This window comes from Scyliorhinus canicula, chromosome 4, assembly GCF_902713615.1.
Source record: "Scyliorhinus canicula chromosome 4, sScyCan1.1, whole genome shotgun sequence".
Taxonomy (NCBI): Eukaryota; Metazoa; Chordata; class Chondrichthyes; order Carcharhiniformes; family Scyliorhinidae; genus Scyliorhinus; species Scyliorhinus canicula.
In genome coordinates, this window is record NC_052149.1 from 206483333 (window position 1) to 206506335 (window position 23003).

General features: G+C 49.9%; 1 protein-coding gene across 2 annotated transcripts in view; it reads right to left on the bottom strand.

The window, feature by feature from the left end:
• The window catches only part of LOC119965335 (solute carrier family 22 member 5-like), a 90030-nt gene that overhangs the window by 34005 nt on the left and 33022 nt on the right, over positions 1–23003 (bottom strand). The window contains exons 4-7 of one of the 2 annotated variants that reach the window (XM_038795957.1): positions 20711–20882; positions 18974–19100; positions 17842–17942; positions 3310–3524 (exon numbers count right to left, since the gene is read on the bottom strand). In XM_038795957.1, the coding sequence (XP_038651885.1) occupies positions 3310–3524; positions 17842–17942; positions 18974–19100; positions 20711–20882 (615 nt within the window). The remainder of the gene's footprint in view (positions 1–3309; positions 3525–17841; positions 17943–18973; positions 19101–20710; positions 20883–23003) is intronic. The other variant, XM_038795958.1, reaches the window with a different exon arrangement.

The window sequence follows — 23003 nt, forward strand, 5'->3', positions numbered from 1 at the left end:
TAACAAAAAGGCGTTTTTTTTGTATACATCTCTAGTCATGTCTTAATTTGATGGTATAATCATTTTGGTTAACATCCTATTGGCCTATTTGATAAAGTATACGTGATTAAAGGTAGCACGGTGGCACAGTGGTTATCGCAGCTCCCTCAAAGTGCCAGGGACCCAGGTTCGATCCCAGCTTTGGGCGACTGTGAGGAGTTTGTATCTTCTCCACGTATCTGCATGGATTTCCTCTGAGTTCTCCGGTTTCCTCCCATAGTCCAAAGATGTGCAGGTTAGGTGGATTAGCCATGATTAATGTGTAGGGTTATGGGGACAGGGTGGGGGAATGGGCCTAGGTAGGGTTGGCTCAGACTTGATGTGCTGAATGGCCTCCTTCTGCATTGTAGGGTTTCTGTGAATGAGGCTGCTGTGTTAATACTGACACAGTATTAACTGTGCATATGGTTGAGGAGGATGAGGAAGGATAATGCACTACAGTCACATTTACAGTGAACACTGGTCATGACCTTGATAAAGGCAGTTTTGGTCCTACAGCAGGGATTGGAACACAGAATTGAAGGAGAGATGGGCAGAACAAATTCAAACATTTGGGGGCAGAAATAGACAGTCACAGAATTGTTACGGTGCAGAAGGAGGCCATTTGGCCCATTGCATCCGTATTGGCTCCCCAAACAAACATTATGGCTAAGTGCCATTTCCCCATAGCCCTGCATATTGTTTCTATTTAAGTAATCATCTAATGCTCTCTTGAATGTCTCGAATGAACCTCCCTCCACCACATTTCCAGGCAGTGGATTCCTAACGCGAACCACTTGTGTGTGAAAACGTGGGTGAAATTCTCCGTTTGAGTAAGTATTGACCCTGGGGCTGAATTGCGTGCCGTTTGTGTTCCAGTTAAGGGCACTATTCGGGGAGAAATTCAGGACATGCTAATGGACCATCATTCTGCTGACGCAAATTGTGAGCTGTTCACTGCCCAGCGGGCGTTCTAACTGCTGGGACTGGAGTTAGCGCCAAAGAGCCTGACAACTGGAGCTGTTTTTAAGCATCCCACTTACCACACGCTCACTGCAGCCACCAACATGGCTCAGAGAAGACCTACCCCTCCGAGGTCAGGAGTCTGAGGTGGACTCCAACTCCAAGCCAGTGAGGAGCAGAGGGCACCCTCTTCCCCAGCATGGGGTGCAGATGAAAGCCTGCACTCCTGAACACTGCCTGGGAGGTGGTGGCTGAGTCAGTCAGCGCTGCCAGCATCACCAGGAGGGGACAGCCGGTGATCTGGAGGGCTGGGGGTCACTGGTGAGTCCTCTGTCATGAGAGGGGCAGAGAATCAAGGAGGGTTCTGTAAGCCACAGTGTGGGTGTCCTCTGGTTGGGGCGGGCTCTACTGAACCCCTGCTTCCTCTGCAATGGGGCAGCATTTTGAGGAGTGGCAACACCTGGTGGGCTCCTGATTGAGCTTTATCTTTGACGATGCAGCTGGGGAGTGAGGGTTTCCAGAGGGGCAGCCTGGGTGGGTCCCAGATGACCAGAGACCTTCTGACCATTTAAAGGACAGAGGCAGCACTCAGCAGTGTGAGCAGCCAGGAGTCCGTAAGTAGCACTAAAGGGGTGCGTTTAAAACACAGACTGCAGCAATGGCAGTCTGAGACCAGACACCCTGATCCCAAGGGGGACACCCCATGTCCAGGGACCAGGCACCAAACCACTACCCATGACTGTCCCTGGCTTGGGCAGCCACCCCCCTGTAAGCCTGACAGTTGTCAATGGTTTTTCAATGTTTTCATAGCCTCCGCTCCCCTTCCGCAGCCATGGCACCCAGTCCACGTCTATCAATACTTGTATTAATTCACACCCACCTGAGAGGAGCGGAGCATCGTGGAAAGGCGAACCGTAGTGTGTTCAACCAGCTAATCACATTTATGTGCATGCAAATGCCGGTTTTGCTTTCTGGCGCCAACGCGGGGCGCAAACGTCATTATCGCCACCAGCGAGGGACTAGTGCATGGCATCAGAATTGGCACTGAGCATGGAATTCAGTTTAGGACGGACACCAGGTCGCAGTTTGCGTTTGCGGCATCGCGAGGCGGAGAATTGCGCCCGGTGTTTTCTCACACCACATTTGCTTCTTTTGCAAATCACTTTAAATCTGTTCCCTCTCATTCTCAGCCCTTTCACAAGTAAGAACAGTTTCTCCCTATCTACTCTATCCAGCCTCCTGATGATCTTGAGCACCACTATCAAATATCCTCTTAGCCGCCTTCTGTTCAAGGAGTCCCAATTTCTCCAATCTATTCTCTATAACTGAAGTTTCTCACCCCTGGGACCATTCTTCTAAACTCTTCAGCACTCTCTCAAATGCATTCACATCTTTTCGATAGCATGGTGTCCAGAACTGTACATGATATTCCAGCTGGGGTCTAACTTGTGTCTTATTGATGTTGAGACATTGAAAACTAGGCGCTAATTTGATTGCGGATATTTTTAAGGAAGGGAATTATGATAGTGATTTTGAAGGGAAGAGGAAGAGTCCTGAGTGATTCGGACTCATTTACATCCTGGCAGCAAAGCTAGGTGATCAGCTCTTAGATGCTATGTGTGAATTTATGATATATTTGAAGCATGTGAACCATGGCAGTATCTGTACTGGGACTCTGAAACTCAAAAGAAACATATTTTGCATTTGGTCATAGCATTCCTGCAGTGCAGAAGGAGGCCATTCAACCCACCGAGTCTGCACTGACCCTCCAAATATGCACCCTACATAGGCCCAATCCCCCTCCCGATCCCCGGAACCCCAACTAATCTTTGGACACTAAGGGGCAATTTAGCATGGCCAAGCCACCTCACCTGCACATCTTTGAGAGAAAACCGGAGCACTCAGAGCAAACTCTGCACAGTCACCCGAGGTCGGAATCAAACCTGGGTCCGTGGCGTTGTGAGGCAGCAGTGCTTACCACCATGCTGCCCTATGTGTGAGGGTTAATTCTCCCTCGATAAAAGGTGGTTTGATGTATCAGCTCATCTGCCAATGCAAGTATTGAGTGAAGTATGAGGTGCACACAACTGAACTAGGGTTTGATACCCACCAATTTTGCCTCCCTCATCTTCTCCTCCCAGCATCTCATCCTTACAACACAGCTAAGATCAGTAAAACTGCGATGGCTTTTCAGTTTGTGGAACAGTGAGCCAGAATGCTAAAATCTCTGAAGGACAGCATGCATATTTCAATTTATCCCGAAATGCTGTTTTAAAATATTCAACGAAAACAGATTATGATTATTTTTGTTGCACTGTAAAAACTTACTTGAAGATATGAGCTGGATGGAGAAGAGGACAATTCCAGCAAGGCAAAATGAACCTGAAAGGCTGAACCTTCGGGGAAACCTCCGGAGAAAAAGCCAAGCTGCTACGTAGGCCGGAACTTCGATAGCAGCAGACAAAAAACAGTTCAGATAGTTATCACCATGGAGATTGGATGTGTTTAAAGACAGTCCAAAGTATACACCTGACAGAATCATCCTGTTAACAGAATAGTAAAACCTTTTTACAAATTGTTTTTCTGGACTATCCTCCTACATCTCTTCAATTCCATCTAGTTTGATTAGGATTTTCTTCCTCTCTCACTTGTGCTGCTTGCTCTACCTGTCATATTCCACCGAAGGTGCTGTGGCTAAGGGAGGGGGTTGCAGGCGGCAGATCTGCTCTCCATACTCTGCATTAATGTCAAATGTTAAAATGTGGAGAGGAACATTCCCTGCAGCTAACTTGCCTCTCATATGTATCCTCTCCCCTACCTGCAATGAGAAACAATAGCCTGAATAACAGGTGAGGGGTGGGGGGGGGGGGGGGGGGGGGGGGGGGGGGGGGGGAAGTACAGAGCCAACATACACCACACTGACCTACCTCACAGCCATAAAATGCGAGGGGGGTGGACTAACGAGGGCCTTCCTCCAACTCACTGCGGAGAGGATCCTGCTCTCCACCAGTCCCGGCAGCACCATGATGGTGCCAGTGGCCCAGCGCTAGGACTGCTGGAGAAAAAGAAAACCAAGGCTCATGGATCGCTAGAGCAGGTACATCCAGGGTCTTGGGCCAGGAGGTTTTGGGTAGGCTAGAGAGAAGGGCGAAGAGAAGGAGGGGTGGGTTTAAGGGAGGGAATGGCTAGGAAGGAAGGGTGCAGAGTTCAGTCAAGGAGGGCCCACCCCACAATTGAGAAATGAGAGCTCCGAAGTGCAAATACCAATCCCCAGTTCCTTCTTGCCCTTTAAGCATTGTGGTGAAAAATGATCGGTCTTTCCATTCCCACCTGACAGCCTAATAACAAGTCTAATTGAACCTTGATTATTCATTTAAATATGGTGGGTGGGCTGCAATTTCAACACCCACCTCACCCCCCCTATTATGGAGGTGAGCTCCAGGTCGCTGCAGCGAAAGTGAGGGGAAGAGCACCTTCCCTCATGCTCCCTTCCTCACACCTGTGGGAAAAAAGCTGCCAGGGGCATGTAACACTCAGCCCAACAGCATTGTGATTGGAACCAAATACAAAATGCTGGAAAATCTCAGCTGGTCTGGCAGCATCTGTCGAGAGAAAAAAGAACTAACGTTTCGAGTCCAGATGACCCTTTGTCAAAGCGATTGTCAAAGCCCAACAGTATTGCAATTAGAATTTGTTTGGGAAATCAAATTTTGTGCACGATATCTGTATATTTTATTCCATTCTAATATTATGGGCGGGATTATCCGTCCGTTCATGGCAGCGAGACTCTCTAGTTCCGCTGCAGTGGATGGGAGATGCTGCTGAGCAATAACATTGGGGTGTCTTAGTTAAATGGGCAAACAATGCAAGTAGGTTATGTTGATATCATCAGGGGAAACCTTACTGGGTCATGCTGTGATAGCTCTTTTTGGTTTGTGAATGATGTGCTAGAAGCTGAGCATCAAAGTTATATTTTATTGGATCATGAAATGTTACTTTAAAATGACTAACAAAGAAACAGCATTGATAAATGTACAAGGAAAGAGCTGGATGAAAAAAAGGGCAACTCCACCAAGATAAAATAAAATAAGATATAGTGAGCTGAACTCTCTGCTCCTCGACGCGCAAGGACGAATCGCGAGCGGACAGAGAATCACACAAAATTGAAAAATTGAGGTTTGTGCCTGACACCAATTCCGACACCATGATCTTGTCCCTCACTGGTGGCGATATCGATGTTTCCGCCCCACACAGGCGGATCCATGCAAAATCGTCAGTTATAAGGATTTTAATACCATTAGCGGCTTGGACACGGTATACTCCACCATCCTGCAGAGGGGAATGGAACGCAAACAAAACACCGAAAAATCCCTCAAAAACTGACAATTTGTTGGGGGGTGGCTGCCCGGGCCGGGGGCTGCGGCGGGGAGCCACTTGGTGTCAAGTCCGTGGACACGGGGTGTTGGGCTTGGCATCGGGTTCGCCTGGCTAGATCACCATTGCTGCAGTCTGTCTTTGAAACACATCCCTTTGGTTCCTGGCTGCTCACACTGTGAAGTACTGCCAGTGTCCTTTAAATGCTCAGAGAGCCTCTGGCCATCTGGGAACACATCCAGTCCACTCCTCTGGAATCCCTCATACCCCAGCTGTATCATCAAGGGGATGGACGTAGCTAAGCACAATGACAGCTTCTGCCACCACTTCCCAGCAGGTGTTCAGGAGGACAGGCTTAAGTCTGCGGCCCACCCTGGGGAAGAGGGCGGCCCTCCTCTCCTCACTGGCATGGAGCTGTGGGTCCACCTCGGACTCTCGACCTCGGGGGACAGATCTTCTTTGAGCAACTTTGTGGCTGCAAGGAGTGCGTGGTAAGTGGAGTGTTTAAAAAAAGCTCCTGCTCTCAGGCTCTTTAGCCAGTGGTTAGAATGTCCGCTGGTCCGGGAATTGCTCTGAATTCACGCTGACAAAGTGCTGGCATGTTTACATGTCCTGACACATAGTGCCCCTAATGGGAATGTGAATTGCATGCAATTCAGTCCCAGCAGCAACACGTGGAAACGTTTCCGTTAGATCGTGCCTTAAGTGTTGCAGCAAACTGGAACAGCCAGATGGTTCGCAATGGCCAACCCGGTGAGGTCTTCACTGGTATCTAACTGGAGTTGGCACCAGCTAATTTGCTTGCACTGTGCCCAGACGCTCCCTGCTAATGCAGGGGAGCAGCTCTTAAACCAATCCTGCAGAGCAGACCCCAGACAGCATGCAGCAATACCGCCATGCAGACCGGCGCCACGTTTCGGTGATGCCAACCTGGCCCGACTGTTGGACATTGTGGAGGGGGGTGGGGGGGGGGGGGGGGGGGGGGGGGGGTTACCAGGAGGACCGGCTCCCAGTGTTGTAAGAAGCTCAATGACCTCCACCGGCCGCATCGGTGAATTGGCATCAACCCCCTGGCACCAGTCCTGCCTGTCACCCCTGGCCGTCCCCACACACCCCGCACCGCACCCTCCCCTTCCCCCCAGCACATTACCGCACCTGTGCCCCACCACACCCTAGCACCCACCTGCACACCCCACTCATGTCCAGCGGTAATGCCAATGTCTGACCCCTGCCATACTGCCCCTCGATGCATGAAGCATGCAGTTCACGATGCCCTCTCTTTGTCCCTGCAGGAGAATTTGGCCCACATCAGACATGAAAGTCCAGACAGGCGGCAGGGTGCCGGACATCAGAGTCCTCACCCCGACAGCGAACGGGCCCTGGAAGTCGCGGTGGTGGCCGAGGACAGAGCAATCACCGTCATTGAACTCGGCCTGTGCCGCAGAGTTGACGATCCACCAGCCCCTACCCATTACAGAATAATGATCCTTCCCTCTAACTGACCACATGTCCATTCTCCCGCAGGATCTCCATCCGATGGTGCAAACCCACCCAGGGTGCTCCCCCAATCATCTCCCAAGGGAACACCTCAGAGTAGAGCTCCGAGAATGCCACTGTCGATGCATCACAGCTGTCATCCCCACCCTCCACCAGTGCAGAGACACACACCTCGGTGGGCGAAAGTAGTGATCAGGCTTCTAGGGCACAATCTGGTGAGCACCACACAGTTGCTGATGCACATCAGGTGGAGGCAGGAATGTCCAGAATAGACAGCAGTCAGAGGTCTGCTGGACCCCAGGACCCAGCTGGGTCACATTTAGAAGCTGAGCGATTGGACCAGGTTATCTATCCCAGAATTGATGCTGACATTACGATGCAGCCTTGAGATTCAGAAGAGGATGTTAGCGACATTTGAGGGGGTCCATAGCCAATTGGAGGAGTCCCAAAGGCACCGGACTCAGGAGACAGCACTGGCAGTGTGTGGCACCGAGCCAACACTGCGAGGGTGGTGACCGCAATGCAAAGCCTACAGCAACGTCAGCATCTTGAGAGGTGGTGCCCATGGCATCACTTAGTCAGTGACGGCTATGACTGAGCGCCTTGGCAGAATGTCCCAGGCGCTAAGGACAATGTCCCAGTCTCAGGTGGGCATTGTCGAGGCGCTCCGGAGCATGTCCCAGTCGCTGACCACCGTGTCCCAGATGCAGGTGAACATTGCCGATGCACTGCAGAGCGTGACCTGATCACAGAGCGGCATCGCTGAGGGCATCCACAGAATGGTACAGCCAATGGGGAACGGCCAGGAATGGCAGAGTCAGATGGCGCATGGGCCTCTTGAGCTCAACCGAGCTGTCCCTCCATCCCACGATGAGCCCCAGGGCCCTACGGGCACCGACCGGGAGGTGGGAGAGCTGGAAGCCAATCTGGAGCCTCCCTACAGGGATACAATGGCGGTCACAGGTTTCTCCAATTCCCCCCAACCTCTGACAATGACAAGTCAGCCGGGGCAAACATGGCATCCATGACTTCACGGATGTACTTGTGAGATGTTGGTTGGGATATGCCACACCTCTCAGCTTGAACCTGGTATGAACCCGACGCATAAATGATCAGGCTGCGGTGACATTGACGGTCAACAGGAGCAAGTATGCTCCTCCTCCACGTGGTGCCAAGTCCGCAAAGACATGGCACAGGTGCTGCACCATCTTATTTGTTGAGGCAGAGCCTAATGCAGCACATGCTGTCCGACATCTCTTCAAATGACCAGCAATGCCTGGAGACCTTGGGCCGTTCATGGGCTCCCCCTCTGGGTCCCTCTGGGCAAAGTGGAGGATCAGCGCCATTGGGGCCGGCGTGGTCGGCGCAGCGCCGGTCGGGGGGCGCTCTACGCTGCCCCCCCCCCCCCCCCCCCCCCGCAATTCTCCATCCCCGCTGGCGCCGTTCTAACATGCTCTGAGCCGGCAGGACCTCGGCATTGAAGAGTCCGGGGGTGGCCTCTGGGGGGGCAGGGGGGTCCGACCCGGGGGGGGGGGGGAACCTCCGATGTGGCCTGGCACGCAACCGGGACCCACCAATCGGCGGGCCAGCCTCTCTTGTCTCCCAGCCTCCTTTCTTCCGCGCCGGCGCCTGTGCTCCTGCGCCATCTTGAGTCGGGGCCGGCATGAACAAGGGAGAATTGCTGCCAGCCGCGTGCGCGCGGTCAACGCGGCGCCGGTTGGGGACCGTTGTAAGAGGCCTCCATGGCGATTCTCCGCGATGGACCGGCCGGTGCCTGCCAAGTTCCGCCGACGTGGTTCCTGTATGGTTCCAACCGGTGGGAGCTCGGACCTGCCGTGGAAATTACGCCGGTGGGACTGCGCATGCGCGGGTTTGCGCCAGACCCACTGCGCATGTGTGCATCCCCCGGCACCCGTTCCATGGCTGGATCAGCAGCTGGAACGGCGTGAACCGCTCCAGCACCCTGCCGGCCCCCTGTGGGGGCCAGAATTGCTGATCCTGGGGCCATTTTGATGCCGTCGAGAAACGCAACGGCGTTTCCGATGGCGTCAACGCTTAGCCTCAGGATGAGAGAATCCCTCCCCAGATGTGTGGGGGCAGAGACATTGTGGTCGGAAATGTGAAGGGAGACAATAAAGTGGCCCAATTTTAAAATGCTTCCAGTGGTTGACACAATTTCTGTTGCTGCTGTCCAGTATAAATGTTCTTTATGGGTGACCCTGGTGTAACAGAATCTGTATCCAGCTGAGCATTCCTTGCGGTATCGGCACCTTCCAGTGGCAATGGGAAAACTCCACTATTGACCCCGTCTCAAATACCTGCTCCTGCTCACCTCTGATTTTTCCATTTTATGGCTTGGAGATATGCAGAGACAATGAGTGGAATCTTATCAGAATTTGGCAAAGTGCCAGGCTCGGACAGAAAACTGATGTGCAACTCTTGCACAGACCAGGGCAGTGATTCTCCGAGCCTTGGCGGCAAAATCACGCTCGGCACAGGGGCGGAGATGGGGTCTCAGACCCGCGGCGCCAGTACGCAATTCTCCACTGACCAGAGAATTGCTGCCAGCCGCGTGCGGTCAACGCGTCGCCGGTTGAGGGCCGTTGTAAGAGGCCTCCATGGCGATTCTCCGCGATTGACCGGCCGGTGCCTGCCAAGTTCCGCCGGCGAGGTTCCTGTATGGTTCCAACCGGTGGGAGCTCGGACTCGCGGCCGTGCTGGCCGTCCTGGTGGGGGAGCGTGACTCCTGGGGGGGTATTACAATTCTGGACATGTGGGTTTTTAAAAACAAAACAATGTTATTCCATGAATTCAACTTAACCTTTTTAAACAAACATTGGATCCCTCAACACCCCTTACTTGAAAAGATAACCCCGAAAATAATACAACACTAAATAATCCCTCAAAATGTTCCTTCAAACCTCCAAAAGACTTAACACCTTTAAACAGAAACACATCAGGTTAAAGACATTACTATTATGAGTTTAAATCATCCAAATGATTCAGAGATAGTCTTTCCTGGCAGAGATCACGGCAGGTCCAGCTCACTGCAAACACAGACACACCCAAGCTCTTTTCCTCAAAACTGGCGTTTCCTTTCAAACAGCTCACAGCAAACCAGCCAAGCACTTTTCAGTTGCTCTCCCAAACTGAAACCAAACACTGCAAAATGGCTGAGCTAACAACCCAGCTCCACCCACACTCTGGCATCACTTCAGTAATATGAGCTGCTCCATTTCTTAAAGGTACATTGCTTGAACATCCATTTCTTAAAGGTACTCTCACATGACAGCAGCGTCGAAGAAGGGAGGAAACGTGGGCTCGCCATTGAATGAGAGGACCAGCAAAAGCGCTGACAAGATGGTGGGTGCCGGACCGTATGGTGGGCTGCACTGCTTACAGTGGAAAAGATGCCCAAGGTGATGGCTGAGGAGCTGGAAAATCAGTTTGCGAGGCACATGGAGGCTTTGAGGAAGGAGATGGCGGTCGCATTCAAGTCATTGGTGGAGGAGGCAATCACCCTGGTGAGGGTAGCTGTGGCAAAGTCATCGGCCGAGTTGAGAGAGCACGGCGAGAAGATGAAGAAAGTGTAGGTGCCCGTGTCGCAGCACAGCGACCAGCTCACCTCGATGGAGGATGAGCTGCGGAGGGTGGTGGAGGTCAACAGAGGACTCCGAGCAAAGCTCAAGGACTTGGAGAACCGCTCGAGATGGCACAATTTGAGAATTGTGGGCTTGCCCGAAGGGACAGAGGGCTCGAGGCCAACAGAGTACTTCACTAAGAGGTTGATGGAGTTGATGGGGGAGGGTGAGAACCCCTCCCGGTATGTGCTAGACGTAGCTCATCTGTCATTAAGGCTGAAGCCCAAAGTAAATGAGCTGCCAAGAGCAGTAATTATCTCCTTCCAAAAGTACTGCATGAAGGAGAAGGTGTTAAGCTGGGCGAAGCAGAAGCGCGAGGTGCAGTGGAATGATCTTAGAGTTCGGATTTACCAGGACTTGACGGTGGAGTTGGCAAAAAGATGAGCAGCGTTCGGCTGAGTGAAGGTGGTACTGTGCACCAAGGGGGTGTGATTTGGTATGGTATACCCGGCGAAGCTGAGGGTAACGTATAATGCCAAAGACTTTTATTTATGAAACAGTGGAGGCGGCTGAGCCGTTCGTGAAGGCAGAAAGCTTGGGACAGACATGAGGAGCGGAGCTGGAGCATGGGGGAGGGGGGGGGATTGATGCTGGGAGACGGCTTGGGACAGGCATGAGGAGCAGAGCTGGAGCATGGGGGAGGGGGGGGGGATTGATGCTGGGAGACGGCTTGGGACAGACATGAGGAGCGGAGCTGGAGCATGGGGGGGGGGATCGATGCTGGGAGTCGTTTATTCCAGAGGAAACGTGGGGGGGATTCTGGGAGGGAGGAAGGGGTTAAATGTTAATAATGATAGGGGTGGGTCTGGCTCATGGGGCAAGGCTTGGTGGTATCATGATGGTGGATACGAAGGGTGGGGGGGGGGGGGGGGGTGAGAGACCCCCAGTTAGGAAAGTCACGTGGAACATGAGGGGGTTAGGACGTCCGGTCAAGAGGTCAAGGGTGCTTGCGTATCTTAAAAGTTTGAAAGCCGATGTAGCAATGCTGCAAGAGACTCACTTGAGGGTGATGGACCAGGTGAGACTTAAAAAGGGCTAGGTTAGTCAGGTGTTTCACTCTGGATTTGACGGAAGGGGTAGCGGTAATGATCAGCAAAAGAGAACGACTCCAGATGGAGAATGTGGTTGCAGATCAGGGGGGCAGATATGTGATTGTGACAGGGGTGCTGGAGGGGAGGCTAGTGGCGCTGGTAAGTGTATACGGTCCCAATTGGGACGATGTGGGATTTGCGAAGGTGTTTGGGGCCATCCCCGACTTGGACACACACAAACTGATAGTGGGGTGACTGGAACTTGGTGCAGGAGCCAAGATTGGACAGGTCACGGCCGCACTCGCTGGTCCCATTAGGGGGGGCAAAGGCATTGGTTGGGCAAATGGTGGAAATGGGAGGGGTGGGCCCTTGGGAGGTTTCTGCACCCGAGGGAGCAGGAGTACTCGTTTTTCTCAGCGGTCCATAAGATGTACTCGCGGATCGACATTTTCGTGGTGGGGAAGGCTTTGCTAGCTACGGTTAAGGGGTCGGAATACTCGACAATTTCAGTATCAGATCATGCTCCGCATTGTGTGGATATGGTACTGGAGAAGGGGGTAGCACAGAGACCGAGGGTTCTGTAACAAAATTGAAAAGGTAATTGAGGAATATGTAGGTTTCAACTGTACGGGTGAGGTGTCGAAGGCAGTTCTCTGGGATGCTCTAAAGGCAGTGCTGAGGGGTAAGGTGATCTCGTTTAAGGCTAGGGTGGACAAAGAGGAGAGGGTGGAGCGGCAGAGGGTAATAGATGAGATGTTGGAGGTAGATAAGAGTTATGCAGAAGATGGGGATCCAGCGAAGTTGGAAAAATGGAAGGAACTACAGGCGAGCTTTGACCGACTGTCTACCAGGAAGGCGGTGCGCCAACTGAGGCGAGCAAGGAGTGCAGTTTACAAGCATGGAGATAAGGCTTCGAAGAAAGGCAGCGGTAAGGGAAATTGTTCAGATGAGAGATAGGGCAGGGAAGTTGGTGGTGGCTCCAGATCTGATTAACAAGGTCTTTGAGGAATTCTATGAGAGGTTGTACAGGTCAGAGCCACCTGGGGAAGACCGGGAGATGCAGGAATTTCTAGATGGGTTGGAGTACCCGAGGTTAGGGGAGGGGGACAGGGCTACATTAGAAGCAGCGGAGCAGGAGTTAAAGATGCGATTGGGAGGATGCAGTCGGGGAAGGTGGCAGGGCCGGATGGGTTTCCGATGGAATACCATAAAAAATTCAAGGATAAGCTGGCACCCCTGATGGTGGGGATGTTTGAAGAGGCGATAGGGAAGGGGGTGTTGCCACAAACTTTGGGGCAGGCATCGATTTCTCTGTTGCTTAAAAAAGATAAGGACCCAACGGAGGGTGGGTCGTATAGGCCCATATCACTCTTAAACGTGGACGCAAAAGTATTGGCGAAGGTGCTGGCGGGTGGGCTGGAGGAGTGCCTCCCGAAGGTGATAGGTGAAGATGAGGCGGGGTTCGAGAGAGGGAGGCAGCTCTTTTCAAACGTTAGAAGGGTATTGAACGTGGTTATGGCACCGGCGGAGGGGAAGGAAACAGAGGTGGTTGTGGCATTGGACGCTGAGAAGGCGTTTGACCGGATAGAATGGGGGTACTTGATGGCAGTTCTGGAGCGGTTTGGGATTGGACCAAGATTTGTGGACTGGGTAAAGCTACTATAAAAGGAGCTGAGGGCGAGTGTCCGCACAAATAACATCAGGTCGAGGTACTTTTCTCTCCACTGTGGGACTAAGCAGGGATGTCCTATGTCCCCCCTGCTGTTTGCACTCGCAATTGAGCTGTTGGCTATCGCATTAAGAAGTTCGGGGGTATGGAAAGGAATAGTGCGTGGGGGGGAAAACAGAGCATAGGGTGTCCTTATATGCCGATGACTTGCTGTTATATGTGTCGGAACCGAGTGTGTCAATACGGGGAATATTGGAGCTGCTTTGGGTGTTTGGGTCTTTCTCGGGGTACAAACTAAATCTAGACAAGAGTGAGTATTTTGTGGCATCTCGGCCGGGGGTGGGGGCAGGAATGGGGGGGGGGGTGCTGCCATTCCGTAGGGCAGGGACTCACGTTAGATACCTGGGAGTGCAGTTGCCCAGGAGTGGGGGGGGGGGGGGGGGGGGGGGGGGTGCTGCACAGGTACAACATTTCTAGTCTGGTGGGGAGAGTGAAAGCTTATCTGGCAAGGTGGGATGGTCTCCCTCTGTCACTGGCGGGTCGGGTACGGGCGGTTAAAATGTATGTATTGCCGTGATCTCTGTTTATTTTCCAATGCCTGCCGATTTTACTGCCAAAGGCATTCTTCAGAGAGATTGAAGGAATGATTACGTTGTTCATATGGGGAGGGAAGGTGGCCAGAGTTAGAAAGGTGCTGCTACAGAGTGGAAGGCCGGCAGGGAGTTTGGGTCTTCTGAACCTGATGTATTATTACCGGGCTGCGAATATGGAGAAGGTGCGGAGCTGGGTAAGAGGTGTTGATTCCCAGTGGGTCAGAATGGAGGAGAGTTTGTGCAGGGGAGCCAGGATTGAAGGCGCTAGCAACAGCGCCACTCCCGATAGCCCCGGGGAAATACTCAGGGAGTCCGGTAACAATGGCTTCATGTGGTTAGCACAACCGCCTCACGGCGCTGAGGTCCCAGGTTCGATCCCGGCTCTGGGTCACTGTCCGTGTGGAGTTTGCATATTCTCCCCGTGGCTGCGTGGGTTTCGCCCCCACAACCCAAAAATATGCAGAGTAGGTGGATTGGCCACGCTAAATTGCCCCTTAATTGGAAAAAATAATTGGGTAATCTAAATTTATTTTAAAAAAAACAATGGCTTCATTGAGAATTTGGAGGCAGTTTCACCAACACTTCGGGTCGGGGGCAGGGTCATGGGAAATGGTGATTTGGGGGAACCAAAGATTTGAGCCAGGGAAGTGCGATGGAAATTTTTGGAGATGGGAAGAGAAGGGGATTAAGAAACTAAAATATTTGTTTCTTGGGGGTCGCTTTGCAGGATTGAAGGAGCTGGAAGCGAAGTATGGGCTGGAGCAGGGGGAAATGTTTAGATATATGCAGATTCGCAAGAATAGATGCAGGCTAATGCTGCCTTCTCTCTAGTAGAGAACAGTGGTTAGCACTGCTGCCTGACGGCACGAAGACCCGGGTTTGATCCTGGCTCCAGGTCACTTATCATGTGGATATTGCACATTCTCCCCGTGTCTGCATGGGTTTCACCCCTACAACCCAAAGATGTGCAGGGTAGGTGGATTGGCCACACTAAATTGCTCCTCAATTGGAAATAATATATTTTTTTTTAATGATAGGCGATTGATTGTTTTCTTCCTTCACGGCACAAAATGCGTTTATAGTTCCAATCACATTTCCTGATACATCTGTTGTGACATACATTTCCACATGGATTATGGCTGCGTGGTGCAACTGTGCTGTGTTCCCAAGGACTTATGCAAAACAATAGTTTATTCACTAACTGAGCAGCTATTACATGCTTGTACTCTGCCCTCTCTCCTGGGGTGAACTCCTGCGCTCAATTGTCAACGTATTGTAGAACCGTTTGGGCTGCGTGTTCCTGTTTGAGTCTGTTGAAGACCACTTTATGATGCACCTGCTAAAACCATTTGACATCTATATGAGTTATGACACCAGGGGCGGGATTCTCCGACCCAGCAGGGGTCGGAGAATTGCTGGGGGGGGGGGGGGGGGGGTTGGGCACAGTGGTCTGGCCCACGATTGGGGCCCACCAATCTGCGGGAGGGCCTGTGCCGTGGGGGCACTCTTTCCCTGTGCGTCGGCCTGTGTGTAGCTCCGCGATGGCAGAGAAGAAACCCCCTGCGCATGCGTAGGGATCCCACCAGCGGTTCTGCGCATTTGTCAGAACACGCTGGCGCTCCTGCGCATGCGTCAAATCCCGCCAGCCGGCGGAGGTCCTTTGGCATCGGTTGGAGTGGCGCCAACCACTCCAGCGCCAGCCTAGCCCCTGGAAGTGCGGAGGATTCCGCACCTTCCGGGCGGCCTGATGCCGGAGTGGTTCACGCCACTCTTTGGCGCCAGTACAGCCCACCCTGCTGGTTGGGGGAGAATCCCTTCCCTGGTGTCATCATCCAATGCAGCTCATTGACCCCTTTCTGCTTCATGGCTACTGGTACTCTTCTCAGAGCAGAGATAGTTGCTGGCACTAAATCATCTCGTTCATGTGTATATTACTGGTAGCATTAAACTATTCCCCATTGTTTTGCTTTAGACGTCAGACATAATGCACCAATTTCTGTGCATTATTTACAATGTCTGCTTTCTCAAGTTTACAGAAGCTTACCTCAGTTTAGATCTTTTTTCATTACCTATATGTAGACTTAACTAATCACACACACAGAACAGATCCAAATATTGAAATAAGGTTAGGAGTTAGAAGGAGATTAGAATGAGGATAGTGTAGTTTTTGTAGTTTATACGGATTTCAGCACAGCCTTTGACAAAGTCCAACATGGAATACAGGGTAATTTGATAAGGTGGATTCAAAATTGGCTTAGTCGTAGGAGACAGAGTGTGCTGACAGATAGCTGCTTCAGTGCTAGAAGCCAGTAGCATACCATAGGGGTCTGTGCTGGTTCGCCGACTATTCGGCATTTATATAAACGACATAGATGACTATGTGGGGGGTAGGATTAGTAAATTTGCAGATGACACAAAGATTGGTCGGCTGGTTAACAGCGAGGTTGAGTACTTGGGTTACAGGAAGATATGGCCGGGATGGTCAAAGGGGCAGATGGAATGTAACCCTGGAAAGTGTGAGGTGCTACACTTTGGAAGTAGAAATTTGACAAAGAAGTATTCAATGAAGGGCACGAAACTGGGAAGTTCCGAGGAACAAAGAGACCTTGGTGTGTTTGTCCATAGATCTCTGAAGGTGGAAGGGCAGGTTAATAGGGTGGTGAAAAAAGCAGATGGGACACTGTGTGCAATTCTGGTCGCCACATTATAGGAAGGATGTGATTGCACTGGAAGGGGTGCAGAGGAGATTCACCAGAATGTTGCCTGGGATGGAACATTTAAGTTATGAGAGAGATTGGATAGGTTTGGGTTGTTTTTGTTGGAGCAGAGAAGACTGAGGGCCGACGAGTTTGAGATGTACAAGATAATGAGGGCATTGACAGGATGGATAGGGAGCAGCTGTTTCCCTCAGTTGAAGAGTCAGTCACAAGGGGACACAGTTCAAGATGGGGGCAGGAGGTTTATGGAGGAATGTGAGAAAAAAAATTTCTTACCCGGAGGGTGGTGACGGTCTGGAATGCACTGTCTGGGAGGGCAGGAGAGATGGGTTGCCTCACATCCTTTAACAAGTACCTAGTTGAGCACTTGGCAGGTCATAACTTTCAAGGCTATGGGCCAAGTGCTGTAAAAAGGGGTTAGGTAGATAGATCAGGTGTCTTTCACGTGATGGTGCAGACTCAATAGGCCAAAGGGCCTCTTCTGCAATGTGTTTTCTGTGATTCAGTCCAAAGAGGACAAAAACCCAGATGTTATGCTCATATAGAACTTGAATAAAATACTAGTTCATTCTCAACCCCGATATTGTCACCACCCCTCAGGAAGAATATGAAGATATTGGAAAAGGTACAGAAGAGATTGACTGGAACGTCTCCAGGAATCACAGAATTGTTACAATGTAGAAAGAGGCCATTCTGTCCATGCCAGCTCTCCAAAGGAGCGACTCCATTTGTGCTTTTCCCCTGTTCACCCCGTAACCCTTTCAGAAAACAGCCCAATTCCTTTTTGAATGCCTCGACTGGAGCTGCCTCTGAACGTTCAGACACTGCATTCCGGATGTTAACTGCTCATGATGTGAAAAGTGTTTTCATGCCACTTTTGCATTTGCAGTTACGTGCACAAAGTGCGGAAGTTAGGGTTGTCCCCCACCGAGAAACTATAGAAGCGTGGGAGGAGATCAGAGAGTGGTTTAGAAAAATTAGGACAGCTTTAGATGTTGTAAATAAAGAGAAAACTTCCCAATGGCTGTAGAATCAATAACTGGAGGGCACAGATGCAAGGTGATTGGAAATCTTTAAATGGCATGAGTGAAAACTTTTTTATGCAATGCTTGGTTAAGATTTGAAATACACTGCCTATGAGGGTGGCAGATACAGATTAAAGTCATAGTTTTCAAAATAGAATGAGTTGAATACTTGAAGGAGAACATTTTTACAGGGGATGAGCAAAGAGCAGGGGAGTAGGATTAACTGGATTGGTCTTCAAAAGATATGGTGCAGAGTTGATGGGCTGAATAGCCTCCTTCACTGATATATTATATGTTTCGGTGAAATACTCACCACATTAGGAAATTTATGATAGTGATGGCTCGAACTTTACGGATTTTAACCAAGTGAATAATCGAATGAGATTGTTTGCTTTTAGCCTTCATATCTTCGAGCTGGAAAGAAAATAGAGAGAAATCATGTTATCACGGATTATCATCTGTTTTATTATCTATTATTCGGAGTTCAAGTTGAGGATGGATGATGCAAAAAAACCTATTTGAAAAGAATGTAGTACAAGCACCAGGAGGAAGAAGAATCCTGTTAAAGCTGGGAGGAGCTTCAGAATGTAAACAGAAGAGTGAGAGTGTGGTCTAATGCATAAACATGGCATGGGGTTTTTAGTTGTGTTGCAAATTTTCTGTAGTTCAGTGTTTTAGTTGCCGACTAAGTAGCGTTTCGTCAAAGTTGATTTTGGTTTATTTGTAAAAGTCTTAAAAAGGGAAATCCTGTCATGTGATTCTTTACATTGGTCAGTGGAAAATCCATCCCTCTTAAATGAGATTGGCATCTACAGGGATTGAAGCAAAAGAGAAAAATGAGCTAGGTGGGGGCGGCACGGTGGATGTGGTAAGCACTGCTGCCTCACAGCTCCAGGTTCAATTCCGGTCTCGGGTGACTGTCTGTATGGAGCTTGCACTTTCTCCCATGTCTGTGTGGGTTTCCTCCGGGTGCTCCGGTTTCCTCTCAAGTCCAAAAATGTGCAGGTTAGGTGGACTAGCCATGATAAATTGCACCTTAGTGTCCAAAAAGGTTAGGTTGGGTTACTGGTCTAGGGTAGAGGTGTGGGCTTATGTAGGATGCTCTTTCCAAGGGCAGACTCGATGGGCCGAATGGCCTCCTTCTGCACTGTGAATTCTCTGATTCTAAGATCCTCATGCCTCATTGCTATGCTGTGAATCTTGGTAAATTTGTATTTGCTTTTGGCTGAAAGTAGAATAGGACCTGTCTGAGATCCTTAAACTCAGATATGAAAAATAAGTTATTAGGACAAGGGAGGTAACTGACACCAATGTAACCAAAGCACAATAAAGAGTCAGTGCCTTCAATAGGGAAGGAGCATGAGACAATTGACAATTAAAGAGCAGGTCTATACTAAAGGCTGAATTATCACATGAGAAATAAATGCAATATTCTGTGCCGGTACCTCAAGATCATTTAAAAGCCCTGCTGGTGGAGTCATTCCATTTTTCTTTGCAATGTATCTGAGTATTGTTTCAGCCTCCTGTACCCTTCCATTTAACATCAGCCAGCGTGGAGATTCAGGAATAAACCTGGAATTAAAGTATTTTACTGTAAATAAGGAGTACTGAAGTCACATAAAGTGGGCAGCACGGCAGCATAGTGGTTAGCACAGTTGCTTCACAGCTCCAGGGTCCCAGGTTCGATTCCCGGCTGGGTCGCTGTCTGTGCGGAGTCTGCATGTGCTCTCCGTATCTGCGTGGGTTTCCTCCGGGTGCTCCAGTTTCCTCCCACAGTCCAAAGATGTGCGGGTTAGGTGGATTGGCCATGCCATGCTAAATTGCCCTTAGTGTCCAGAAAATGTTAAGCGGGAGTTACTGGATTACAGGGATAGGGTAGATACGTGGGCTTCAGGGGTGCTCTTTGGGCCGAATGGCCTCCTTCTGCATTGTAAATTCTATGATTCTATGAAAGTAACCCTTTTGTTGCTAATAATATTTAAATACATCTTATGGTGAATCTTGACATCTAATTAATTCAAAAGGAGTGGTTCGGAAGTGGCAATTAATTAAATTAAAATTCAGTGTGTTGTGCAAGAAATTCTTCTCGCTAGATTTTTCATTCAACTGATGCTAATTGGAGTGTGGTTGATGAAGACAAAAGTCTATCGCAATTCGTACTTTTTCTTTAGGTTTCCATGCACTAAACACCATATCAGGGCAAGACACTGTCCAAAATGAGCAGATCTTTCCTAATGGTACACACGATATGGGCATTTCTTGTCAGACTGTCAAATTCCATTAATTTAGTGGAAGGAAAATCAGATGGGTTCTGTTACCAATATGCAATAACCTCTTTCTACATTCTGCGCAGGCAATCTTCAATATCCATGCAGCAATGATGAAAATCCTTCTCATTTAAGTTCCCGAGGGCAATGGATATTCAATCTGATTGGTAGGATTTTTTGTTTTAACTGATCTAGTTAATTCTTTCAAATCATTTTAAAAGTCAATGCAGCTTGTTAAAATATTTCTTCATGGGATCTGGGCATGCCCAAGAATTATTGCCAATCCTTAATTGACCCGAAAAAGGTAGAAGTGAGCCACCTTCTTCAACTGCTGCATTCCATGTGGTGTAGGTACATGTGCATGTTATTCAGGAGAGGGTGTCAGGATTGCAACCCAGTGACGATGAAGAAGCTATGATATGGTTCCAAGTCAGAACGGGATGTGACTTGGAGGGGAATGTGCTGCTGAGGGTGTTCCCTTCGATACCAGGTTGTTCCCACCGCCAGGATTATTAAGACATTAATGACGGTAAACATATTTGATGATATATTCCTGCCAGCCATTAGCCTATCTCTTCAACATGGAAATACCCCAATGGTTAACATTTCCCATTACTGCTTCTCTGAAAATTTCCTGCAAACAGAAGGTAAATCGTCAGTAAATTTAATCTGTCAAAGGAATTATACCAAGGAGATGGGTTAATAAGCTTATCCATTTCCACAAATGTTCTGAGAATTGGTTCGAGATACAATTCTATTCCAGATATTGAAGGCAGAAATGAGAATCCCCAACTCTACTCCTGTTCAAGAAGGACTCTCATTTTTTTTTAAGGTCATAATTGAAATCAGTGGCAGAAATTTAAGACAATAACTTACCTATTAATTACAAACATTAAGGTTTGCGAGCCTACTTACCACCACAAAGGGATGAACAGCAGGCCAATTAGAGACAGTGTGAAAAGCAAGAACTGCCAGTTTCGTATGAAGTATGCAACCAGAGGCAGGAACATATAGCCAAATGCATAAGAAATGCAAATTCCCAGTGCAGAGTATGTAATCCGAATGGATTTTCCAAGGAGTTCCAACCCTGTAAAAAGAGAATAATGAGGTTAAGAACAAAAATTGTGAGCAATTTCCTCCTCATATTTTATTGCCCAATGTTCCACGTTGAAACAAAATACTTATTGGTCTGTTAAACAAAACTTTCAGCATTTAAGTTGAATGCTCTCTAAACATGGTCTCACAAACCAATCTGTATGAACAATCTGGATATATCATCTCAGCCCACCTTATTCACCTCCCAGAAGCCAGTGATTGAACACAGCTTAAATGGAAATTTAAACAATGGAGTTCGGCACACAATAGGGATGGAGAGGAAAGAGGAGAGGAATGCATTTGAAAAATGATTAAAAACAAAGCAAAGTTGAACAGTGAAAAGAAAATCTGCAACAGAGATAGGGCCTCTGTTTTTAGGTTGGCTCTCCCTATTACAGGGGTCTCTTGCGGGGAGCTCCCTATTGCAGGGGTCCCTGGGGGGGGGGGGGGGTCCCCTTATTACAGGAGTTCCTTTGGGGGTTTCCCTATTTCAGGGATCTCTGGAGAAATCTCCTATTACAGGAATCCTGGGGCTGAGGGTTATCCCAACTGCAGGGATCTCTGGGGGAGGGGTTTCCCATTTACAGGGATCCCTGGGAGGGTCCTCCATTACAGAGGTCCCTGGGGTTGTCTGGTAAATGCAGGGTGCGCAGGCAGTAGATGGACTTTGGGGGTAATTCCCTGAAGGAGTAAAAGAAAATTACTGCGGATGCTGGAGTCTGAAACCAAAGAGGAAATGCTGGAAAATCTCAGCAGGTCTGGCAGCATCTGCAGGCAGATAAAAGAGCTAACGTTGAGTCGAGAAGATCAAGGCTTTGACAAAGGGACATCTGGACTCAAAACATTAGCTCTTTTCTCTCCCTACAGATGCTGCCAGGCCTGCTGAGATTTTCCAGTATTTTCTCTTTGGCCCCCGAAGGAGTTACCACTTTGGCCAGTGAGGTCCACTCTGCCAGGGCCACGGTGGTAGAGACTACAAGTTCTCGGCACCCACGTGATTCACTACCCCGGGAAGCGGAGAATCACGGTGTGCCGGGCCCGCTAAATGGGTCCTAATGATCCATTTGCATTCATTTACATCGACCCGCCAGCGTGTGGTCATGGACCTCGATTCCCGCCACCAGCAGCGAGCGATGGTGGGCTGGGGGGGGGGGGGGGGGGGCAGGGAAGAGTCAGATCATCGCGACCGAGTCACCACCCACCGTCGATCCTCATTTTCCCCCATTGCCCAATTATCCGTCCCATCGGGAAACGTGATCTGGGCGTCACAGGACTGAGAATCCAGCCCACTGTGATCCGCCTTAATAAAATGGGCATAACCCAGTTGGTAGGATAGAGATGATGTATTAATGGGAGGAGCCAGCGGCTGAAGCAGCCAGATGGGGAGTTTTAAAATTTCTCTGGAAGGTGAGCTGAGAAGCAGTTTCTGAAGAATACGGCCAGTGATTCTGCATTATTCTATCAGGGTGTCTCTTTTCAAGCCGTCTCAAAGGATCTCTATGCAATGATTGGCAAATCCTTTGTGCTTGTTAACTCCAGTTAAAAGTGGGTTTTGATCTGAGATAGGTTTGTTTGATTGGTGATAAAAAAGATAGCAGTTGTAGTTAGTGTTTCATTTTATTTTTAAGCATTGTTTAACTGTTAATTAAAAGCTACATATTTTATGATTTTGAAGTTAGTTTAATACCGTTTTAGTAATAAAGTTTGTTTTAATATACCATGGGCGGGATTCTCCGACTCCCCCACTGGATCGGAGAATCGCCGGGGGGGGGGGGGGGGGGCGGCGTGAATCCCGCCCTGCTGCTCAGGCGCCTGCTGCCGAATTCTCCGGCGCCGGTTTTCAGGCGGGGGTGGGGATCGGCAGCGCCAGTCGGGGGACGTTGGCAGTGGCCTCTCCGGCAATTCTCCGGGCCCCCATGGGCCGAGCGGCCGCCCGTTTTCGGCCAGTGCCACCGGTGTAAAATGGACATGGTCCATCCCGGCGGGACCTGGCTTGGAGGGCAGTTTGCGGGGTCCTCGAGGGGGCGTGGAAATCCGGTCCCAGGGAGGTCCCCACAGTGGCCTGGTCCGCGATTGGGGCCCACCGATCTGCGGGTGGGGCTGTGCCATGGGG